This window comes from Excalfactoria chinensis, chromosome 4 (assembly GCF_039878825.1).
Source record: "Excalfactoria chinensis isolate bCotChi1 chromosome 4, bCotChi1.hap2, whole genome shotgun sequence".
Classification (NCBI taxonomy): Eukaryota; Metazoa; Chordata; class Aves; order Galliformes; family Phasianidae; genus Excalfactoria; species Excalfactoria chinensis.
Genome location: NC_092828.1, coordinates 69,106,543 through 69,117,165, shown reverse-complemented (window position 1 = coordinate 69,117,165; position 10,623 = coordinate 69,106,543). Strand labels below are relative to the sequence as shown.

The 10,623-nt window shown below is 43.9% G+C and overlaps 1 protein-coding gene across 2 annotated transcripts in view; it reads left to right on the top strand.

Moving 5' to 3' along the window:
• Nucleotides 1-2,832: 2,832 nt before the first annotated feature.
• TBC1D8B (TBC1 domain family member 8B) overlaps nt 2,833-10,623 on the top strand; it is a 32,700-nt gene continuing 24,909 nt past the window's right edge. For both annotated transcript variants that reach the window (XM_072334736.1, XM_072334737.1), the window contains exons 1-2: nt 2,833-3,060; nt 9,522-9,632. In XM_072334736.1, the coding sequence (XP_072190837.1) occupies nt 2,931-3,060; nt 9,522-9,632 (241 nt within the window). In that variant the 5' untranslated portion in view covers nt 2,833-2,930. The remainder of the gene's footprint in view (nt 3,061-9,521; nt 9,633-10,623) is intronic.

The following is a 10,623-nucleotide window of genomic DNA, read 5'->3' as shown; positions in this document are numbered from 1 at the left end:
TTATGGCTGACATGAAATGTTGCTTACTAGCTCTTGTGTGGAAGCAGATGCACTTCTCAGGTTTGCCATGTTCCACAACTCTGAAACTCATTGAGCGTTGTGAAGCCAAAACAGCAGCTCTTACTTGAACTGGTATGTATAAAGAGTCTTACCTGAACTCTTCACTTGCGTTTCACTTTCTGCTGGTTGATCAGCAATTCTGCCTTTAGTTAAGTTAATGTTCTTTGTCTTGCAAGGCATTTTAGAAACTATTAAACACCTGTTTTTCTTTGCTGGGATGTTAGAGGATTTGACAACTTTTTAACTATATCTAATCTGGCAGTAGGTACAGCCTTGTATTGCTGACTGACAATGTGGAAGTACAGAAATGCTACCCAACTGAGTTGGCCACAACCCTCTTTTTGCAGGCTTCCAAATCAAGTCCAGGAAGCACTGGTTGGTTATGGGCTCAAAATGTAAATCTGAATATAATCTGATCTCTTGCTGAAGCTTTATCTTGCTTGTAGCTGTGATTGTCTTTCTATTCTACATCTGAAGCATAGAGCAGAGAAGGGAGCTGCCAAGAGGTAAGTACGCTCCTCCAAATGCTTTAGTTGCTCTGCCCCGTAGGGGAAGCAGAAACAGATCCAGGTATCACCTCCCATTTTTGCTTACTGTCTCTATTTCTCTCCCTTCAGAAAGTTCTGTTTTACATAAACATTTATGTATTTTCAAGGGGTGACTGGGAGAACCTTCCATCCCTGTAGGAGGGTAAGCCCTGCCACCAGATGCTCTATTACTGTGCTTTCTTGTAAACCAGACTTTACATGGATGGGATTTTACTGTAAATTCAAACTTCAAAATAAAATTTTCTCATATGAAGGAAATTTTTTTAAAATATCACTCCAGAAATGTAGTTGTAACTGAGATTTTGCAGATAAGGGAAAGGCAAGCCTTGTGATGAGGGACTACAAGCATATAAATGCAACGTGAGTTAAGAGGGCAGCTGGATTTCCTATGAAACTGAGAGATTTTGTCCACCTCAACCTCTAGGCAGAAGCTGTCAAGTGGCCTAACAGCTGGACAGCATACATGCCTACACATACATTGACTGCATGATTTAATGAATTTTGTTCAGTGTTTAACAAGAGGGCTAGCTTCTGCACTGGTCTATTTTCACCCAGATTTAGATGGATGCTTTCCCTGTGCAGATCTAAATAGTGTTCAGCTCCCCCAGGGGCATAATGGCTGGCATTTTGGAGTAGATGAAATCTACTGGCTTTGACTATTTAATTTTAGCTCTAAGGGAAACTTGAAACCAAACTGTGCTGTTCACCCACTGTGAATTAACAGCTATGTAATTCTCCGCACTGATTGTTAAACTGTTGGTTATACAAAGTGAAGCCGAACTGTTTACACAGCTATTTATCTATTTATATACACTTGGCTGTGGTTTCTTGAGGGAAATCATTTACCATTTCCAGGAGGTCATTAGTGCAGTGAAAGAAAAATTCTGCGGGCACTAAATGGATCTCTCTTGCTGCGGAATGCATTGATTAGACTGTAGGATGATTGTGTGCTGATTAAGAAAGAATTTAAGTACCTATAAATAAATCCCTCTTCACTCTGCATCTTAGGAACCAGTGCCTGAAGGGATCACAAGGAAGGAAAGACCTTGAAACAACAGAAGGGAGATCAAAGATGTTTTTGTTGTTACTTTTTAATAATCAGAATAACAAAGTTTGAATCTTACACTAGAAAGCGACATATATCCTAACATGTCCAGCCTGTGTGAGATGCCAAAAGCCAAAATCTGGGGAGGAAATGCCAAGGGCGTTTTCCCCTGCGATTAGCATCAGTGTTAGAATGCCTGTAATAGATCCTAAGTAAGTGTTTCATATCCAAGGGCTTGGCTAATTGGGGAAAATTAAATGGTAAACACTCCCTTTGGGAGTGCTCTTAAAAGAGCAGCATCTGTGCAGGAACTGCTGTCAGCTCTGGTCAGTCTCCAGGAGCTGCCACAGCAACAGCTCTTCCACTGATATCTGTTACTTCAGGTGGGGAGGGATTGTAGAGACTCTCATGGAGCATCTGCTGATGTATTGTAGTTGTTTGCCTTATCATAGTATTGTTTGCCTTATCATAGCATCGTGTGAGTTGGAAGGGAGCTTAGAGATCATCGGGATCATCTCCTTATTGTTTTGTCTGTGTCAGTTACCACGTTTGCTAATAATTTCTTTTTCCACCTGGGTTGCCTTGGGGACTGCTGGAAAGGCCAAAGGAAAGAATGGATAAAACTGAAGAAGTGCCAAGTTTGAAGTCTGTTGTTAGTGCACGATGTGCATAATCTCCTTATAAAAATAGCTTAAAAAAGAGGCTGAGTTTAAATGCATATTGATAAGACGCACAATCAATAAAGCTTTGTTTTGGGAAAATTTTAGGAAGGTCTTGATTGATTTATTCTAGCATAGAACAGTAGCGCTAGTCTATACGTAGATGATCTGATGAGCTACTCTATGGCAACAAATGACCAAGCTTTTGGAGACAGGCAAAACCGCAGAGCCCCTGTGTCAAACTGTAGCCATACAGCGTTCTTTGGCGATGAATACTGGATGTTTGGCCAAACTTAGCGGTACTTCTCTGACTGCCATGAGGGAGTCAAGACAAAACTCGCTTTGTGAGCAGCCTCACGGCTAAGGCCGAGGCCTGCCCGTACCCTGAGGGGGCGGTAAGCGAAGAGCCGCTTCCTGCCTTCCCTCACAGCCGGCGGCCGCGCGGGGCCTACCGGGAGCTGTAGTCCTGAGGCTCGGAGGGCTCCGGTCAGGACTACGCCTCCCAACGTGCCTCGGGGCGGCGGCGGCGCTTGGCAGCCGGGCTGCGTACGTGGGAGCGGGAGGCGGCGGCGGGTATGGGCGGCGACGGCGGCGGCGGAGGGCGGTGAAGCCGCCAAGATGTGGCTGAAGCCCGAGGAGGTGCTGCTGAAAAATGCCCTCAAGCTGTGGGTGCTGGAGCGCTCCAACCAGTACTTCGTGCTGCAGAGGCGGCGGGGATACGGCGAGGAGGGTGGAGGCGGGCTGGCAGGTACTGCCCGGGGCACGGGGCGGCCGGTGCTGCGGCAGCCGGCGGTGCGTGGCCGAGCGGGGGCCGCTCCGCCGCCGCGGGGAGACTCGGTTGTTTGTTTGCATCTTCCTCTCCCCCCGCAATTGCTTTCCTTCCCCTTCGCGTGCACCCTCAGCAAGGGGGTGAGGTGGCAGAGCTGAGGCTCCGGGCTCGACTCGGCCCCGGGAGACGGCACTGACACAGCGACAGCCTCGCTGTAATGTACTTGATTTCATGAGAACTAATGGTGCAGGGCAGAGTTTCCAGGTTTGGTTATTGTTTGTGGCATAATGTGCTGCGGGGACTCCGGGCACCTCTGACGCTCCAGCTGGGAGGAGCTGACTCCTTAGGAACCCGCGTGGCATTGACCCCTGCAAGGGGAAATGGCACAGGGATGTGGAGTCACGTTGGGATGTCGCAGAATCAAAGGTGTTGGAAGGAACTCGCGGAGATCCCCCAGTCCAACGTACTCTGTTCAGGTTTTACCCTTTACCCGTTATCTTGTCGCTGAATGCTACTGAAAAGAGCCTGGCCCCATCCCTTTGACTCCTGCCCTTTGGATGTTTCACCTCAGGGTACCGCTGGCCTTATGGCCACAAGGGCGCACTGCTGGCTCATGGCCGGTGTGGTTTTGAAGTGTTCTGAATGAGTTATGCCTCCGGGTTCATGAATATGAGTTGCATCTTCAGGTTCTCCCTAATTGCGTCCTCATAGTGTAAGCTGTGCCGAACACGAAGCATAATTGTCTTATTGAAGCATTTATTATTTTTTTTTTTCCCAACAATGTAATAGCATCTAATCATCTGACTGACAAATTCCACATGTAGAAATAGCCCTTCCCACCAGAGGAGGTTCATTGGCATGTGAACCGCTTATAGGGGGCAAGAAAAAAATGTTAAAAAGAAATAACTGCATAATTCCAGATTTCCTGCTAGGAATATCATAATGCTATAGGTAGATAATGCCAGGCTTCAGCTTACAGCAAAGGGTGATGTCTTTCAACCCTGGAAGTCTTGTGGTCACCAATCTAGGTTGGCTGTTCTCTGCCCTGTGTCTTTGGAAACCAAAGCAAGTTGAAGTGGTACGAAGGTTGTTTGGCAGCGTGGTAAGATTTATCCAAGAACTGTGAATAAATATGGCTGTATGTCACTGTTCTTCTGCCCTTACAAGCATATGACAGCATGGAAGAAGCACCCAGCTGGGATAATTTCTTTGCTATGCCTTCCTGGGTGGTGTTGCATGTTTTGTTTCGATACCTTTTCTGTTTGTTTGAGGTTGGTACAGCTTTTATTTGCACAGGTTACTTTCTAGTGAACAGAAGCAAAAGGAAGGTGTTCCTAAATTAAAATGGCAAGTAACAAGGGTTAGCAGGAGAATTGGAAAATAACATGGTTAGGTTTGTGTTTGCAGGGATGAAAATATTCACACCTCCTAGGTATAAACTCGCACCATTTGCTACGCCTGATTTTAATTTCTTAGTGTTGTGTGTGACTCAGAGAATTAGTGCTTACTTCAGGGAAAAAAAGCAATGAGCAGCTATTATGTTTTGACATCACCAGATGTGCCAAAGAGAGCCTTTTGCTGCTCCTGTGAGCAGTGTTTTCCAGCTGATGCGATGCAGGGTTAGAAGGACTGGGAAACAGAGCCCTGTAGGTGGAAGGGGATGATGCCCCAACATAGGGTGGGGAGGAGGGCACAGAGTGCTGCATGGCTGGGATAGCACTGATGGGCTGGCTGAGGGGCAGTGGACACCCAGTGATACAGGAGTATGCTCAGTCAGGAAGACTTTGAGGAGGGAGCAAGTGAGTATTGAGTGCATAACCAGGAGCAGAAGGCGCAGACCAAGTAGAAGAGGAAGGCAGGGTTTGATGTGTTAGCATGTGTTTATAAGGAAATCCATGCTTAGTTTTGTTTGTGCATCCCTTTTTGGGGGTCAGTTTGTGATCTTTTGGTGACAGCTAGCTCCTATGGCTGTGCATAGTGCAGTTCACTGGTTGGCTAGTGTGGACAGAGATGGATCCCTTGTGCTGGTTTTGCTTAGCCTTGGTCCTCTCTGCCTTTATACACCTGCTTAGTTTTACATTTCATTCTCTCCTCTTCCTTGGACCTCACCTAAGGCTGCAGATACTGTAACCTGTTTGACTGGTTCTACTTCCTGGTGTTTCTCATGCATGGAGCTGTCACACAATCTTCTGCCTGCAGTGCAGCTGTGTGGCCGTGTCCTCCAGTCCTTACTGTTTTCTGCAGAGCCACTACAGGAGATCTGCTTAGGCCTTCTAGGGTGTATTTGTAAGGACACAGTTAAACAAAATGGTTCGTGTGACAGAGCACAGTTACAGTGACAGAAAACTGCTGCTGTGAATGCATGTGCTGTACACAAGATCTAGTGAGACAGAGTATGTTGATCGTAAAGACGTTGCTTCAATTATATATATTGCTTGGTTATAGGACCTCAGTTAGAAGACAGGTATTCAGGAGTAATTATATTTGATGTCACAAAATACCAGTCTTTCCCTGACGTGCTTTAGCTTTTTCCTTTCTGCTCCAGTATACAGCACAGCTGTGAGAGGAGAGACACTTAGCAATGGTTGGGAATAATCTGCCCTGCTCACTGAATGTGATGTGCTTGAGAATAGAGAGATTTAGGATGCAGGGAAAAATCCTGACTCTTCAAGTCCTCGATTTCCGGCAGCAATTATCGCTATCCTGAATCTGTAGAAGGTCCTTGATGCTATTTCTGCTTTTTAGAAGATGCAGCTTGTTGTCTATGTCACTGCTGGCTTAGAGTGCTGGCACAGGAGGCTGGAGGAAGGGGAGACAGAGCTAGGCTTGTATATGCACTATGAGGAAATTTATCTGTCAAAAGGCATTATGTTAAAGAACACGTTAACGTGGTGGGTATCAGTGGCAAGGACCTTGTCTCACACTTTCTATTGGATCAATTAAAAATGGTACTTGGTGATCTTATAGGAATTCATTTTAATGGAAATAGCAGGGCAGGAGAGGAAGCTTGGGAACCTTTGCACTGTAAGTAGGCTCAGTATGTGACAAAGGCAATGTTTGTTTTTCAGATCTTTAAGGTCTGTGCTGTGGAGTTGGGTGTGAAGCTGGAGAGGTGCAGCTTGTGCCCAGCCAGTTTTCAAGTTGCTGTAGAATGTACGTTGCAAATAAAGATGAAATCTTTCTCACAGGAGACTTAAATGAACCCGTTTGGGTCTCTTGCACTGCATTGCCTCCAGGGTTTATTTCCCTTTTTAATGCACAATTTATTTAACAGATTGACTTTACCATAAAAACAACTGAACAGTTCATGTGAAAGCCATTGCTTTTTATTCTTCGCGTTTATGTTTATTGTGAACACACAGTTGCTGGTTCTCGAGAGGTGTCTATTTAAAACCTTGCTGAGGCTGCTCCATGCCTCCCTGCTTGGAGGTGCCCTCAGTGGGGTTCGCCCATTCTGTTCTATACTATAATCGGGTGTTGCTCCTGAACTGTAACAAATATCTGATTGAAATCAGTGATACTTTCTGACACAAGCCTGCTTTTTTTCACAGTGTTTTTCCCCTTTGGGCTTGCTCCCAAATGGAGGCTAAGGCCTCAGGTTGCAGAATGGAGCAGTTACTGCCGAAACAAACTCTTCTGGCAGATCACCACTTTCCGCATTTGTTGTCACTCAGGTGCAGCTCTTAGAGTACTTTCACACGGCACCTTTTTACATTGGCATAAACAAACACAGAGTGAAGCCTTAGTTGAACATGGATGTGTCTGCTTTCAAAGACCCTGGGGACGTGGGGCTGGCCAGCACTGTACTGATGAGGCATCTCTGCCTGTAAGGAGATGCTCTAACTCTCATATCAATATTTGATGTCCAGTAACACTTCTAATGTAGTAAATCAGGAGAGTGATCCGGTTTTAATTTCATCAATTATTGATCTCAAAGGTACTGTTAGGCAGCAGAGGAGCAGACAGGCTTGTGCCAACAAGTTTCAGTTGCTTCAGCGCAACAGTGCTTCTTTAGGGAAAGCAAACAGCAGCACTCTCTGGTTGTGCATGGTGAAATAGAAGAACACAGCAGAGTTGCTTCCAAAGGACATAGTGCTGGGCGGTTATTTTCGTCTAACAGATAGGCGTTATTGCCATAAATTGGTACAAGTGAGAGCACAATTTATTGCTAATGTGTTCTGGTAGATGTCTCTGCAGCAAAATACCAAGGATACTATGCAAAGCACGGTGTTGGCATATTGCTTTGTGTTACCGTTGAGTCACCTGCACTCAACTCTGAAGGTTTGATGTGGACCACCGAGGCAGTTTGTTCCCGATATTCTGTCAGCTAATGTTTGTATTCTGTCAGCCCAAGGTTACATAAAGTTTTGGAAAGAACACCTTATTGGTGTTCTCACCAGCACCTCAATGGTCTTCCTCAAATAACCATGAAATTGAGAGTCTTTTCTAAAAACAGAACCCTTTCTCCTTGTGAGTGTGCATCACTTTCTTTGTGTGTAGCTGAATTCATTCCCTGTGCGAGGACTTGGCTGAAATCACTGAAACTGTGGGTCTGACTTAGAGCAGAGGTGAGTGTTGGAGGTGAATGTTCTGATCTTGTAGTTGGAGCACATTCAGGCCCAGGGTAGTGATGCCAGTAACCACAGCTGTGTAATGAGCTCATCACCTCTTGAGTGTTTATTGTCTGAAGCACTGACCTGCAGTTGGGTTGTAGACAGAGCACTGCTGACCAGTGGAACTACTGAAATGAGCAATACTGACCTGATGCAGCTTATTGTGCCTAAAATCCGATGGCCTTCCAAAATGATGGGAGCACTTAGAGCACTGGGGAATGCTGCTCCCTCGTGTGCTGTCTCATTCATTCATGCAAGCTGAGCTGATGCGTCAACCTTAGCAATGGTGACTGCTGTCTTGGTACCATATATCCTAACAAAACTACGATTAGGACAATTGTAAAAGATAATAAAGTATCTGCTAAAGCAGAGCCAGCTTTGTGATGAGCTCAGTGTTGTGACTCAGTAAGCCCAAGCTCTTAAAGCAATTATGAACGTTATCTATTCAATGTCTGACTGTAGTTTGAAATTACAAGAAATGCTAGTTTTCAACAGGAAGGTACAGTCTATGAATTGCAGGCAATGCAAGATAATAGTTTTGATTGATGAAATGTACTGGTCTCTGGGTTCCCTTTGTGGTTTTTATTTGTTTCCATTTTTTTTAAGACAAAATCATTCTGAAACTTGAGTAGCCACATTGATAGGTCACATGGGGTCTGTGCTGGAAGCGAGTCCCAGGGAAATCATGTTCAGAGGATGTCTACCTAGATAACACTGAAAGGTCTTGCTTTGCTTCCCTGAGTATACAACTGATACTTTCCTAATTTGAGAGGGGAGTAATGGAAGGAGAGCAGAGTGATAGCATTGCTTGTATTTTCATCACTGTTGTAACAAGGTTTCCTTGAGCATCTGGATCCAACAATTTGTGTTTCTTTCTGTGTAGATTTTTCTTCTGTTAGAATTTCTTGATTCTTAGCTTTAAATTCAGCTTGTAAGATCTCTGAGCTGTCTCACAGCTTTGTTACACTCAGTGAGAATGATTTTGCTTGCTAAGATAAAATGCATACTAATTTTCTCAGAAAATATATCGGGAGAGAGGAGAGAGTGTGTCTCTTTTTGTTAGAGATGAAGTGTGTTTTGTTAGTATTTTGCTGTAAACTGTTTTTAATTGGAACTAATTACATATCTAGGGGCAAGGAGGTGACATGGTCATTGTATCTGGTATGTATAATCTGTAATGGAGTAATGCACCTTATGTAATACACTCACACGTGATGGCAGAATGAAATCTTCACGTTCCATAGTTTATAGTGGAGTCCTCTGGTAGACCTGATAAAGAAAGGCATTTTGTAACTCAATGCCTGGAGAATGGGATGAACGGGAAAACTTCTGTCTGTATAGGGAGCATGACATGGTGCTCCCATGGGAAGAGAGTGCATGAGATTTTCATAAATCAGACATGATGTTTTTACAGTTTCTCTAGAACTGTTTCCTTTGTCTGTAAAACAGAACGACAGTAAGTGACTAATGAAGAGGCAGTCCAATTTCTGCTTGTGCTTATTAAAGGCTGGGAGCTACCATGTTCCTTCTCAAGTTATCCTCTGGTTTCCCATAATGGGTGGCTATTGCTTCCATGGGCATCGTCTCAAACTTCTTCACCCTCAGTTTGTGTTTATAATGGCTTTTGTGTCTATAACAGCTCTCCAGCAGCTTCCTCTGGGAGCACTTTTCATTTTGTTCATTTGTGCTTCTTTTTTTTTTTTTCTCAGAGTTTATTACAGGATAAATTTTCACTTGGATAACATTCCTATTCAATAAGAAAGGAACTGGGAGGTAAGCGTGCATTTCAGAACTTTAGTTTTACCAGGCTGTGTGTGTTTTCTTCAGGTCTTCTTGTGGGAACCCTAGATGCAGTATTGGATTCTACGTCAAAAGTGGCTCCATTTCGTATCCTGCATCAGACACCAGACTCACAGGTCTACTGGTCCATTGCATGTGGTATGTATTATTCTTTTAGAAATTAAGTGAGTTTGTAAAGTGAAAAGTCAGGATGCAAAGGATGGGCTGAATCTTTTGGTTGGGTTAATCCTCTCACATCGTTGTTCATTCCAGTGACCTTCACATGGTTGAAAATTATTTGGTAATGATGTAGTGATGCTCAGGATATTTCAGACCTGAGACTGACAGTGGTTTATAGTTCCAGATTGTCAGAATATACCTATGGACCCTTCATATGATAAGGTCAGCTTGCCTGTTTTCTGCAGCAGTACTCTAAGGGTGTAAGAGGTTCTTTCTCTTTTGCATGTTACGTTATTAATCGGTAGCAAATGGAAAAGAAAATTGACCTTGAAAGTGGAGTACATGACTTTTTCCTAAAGCATAATTATGACTACATTGATTTTGTTGTTGTTATTGTTTGTTTTAAATTCTGCAGCTTCCCCTGAGAATAAAGTGTAAATTCCTTTATACAGGCTGCTGGAATACCAAGTATTCAGAGAGACCTCCATTTCAAAAGTTGAGAGAACTCAGTTCTTCACATGCATAATTGTTTTTTCCTCCTCAGCATGGTCCTGCCTTTATATTGAAACTAAGATAGTCATATGGTCAGATGACAAACGTCACTGTTGTAGGATTCATCTATTTCTTAGGCTTATTAAAAACTGTGGAAAAGTCTATAATTACACTTAAAAAAAAACCCCCACATTTTAGTTCATTTTTTTCCATGCTTTCAGGTTTTTTAGTTAGTTTTGTTCTGTACAAAAGTAAAGAACCCAAGTCTCTGTCTGGACTTCTCTGGTCTCACAGGCATCCAGACCTGCGGCAAAAGATGAGTTTTGAAGGAAAATTAGAGATGCCACTCTGCAAACACTTATGTAATAGAAAGAATCACAGTAATGGAATGGCTTGGGTTGGAAGGGACCATAAAGATCATCTAGTTCCAATGTCTTGCTGTGGGCAGGATTGCCAACCACTAAATCAGGCATCAATT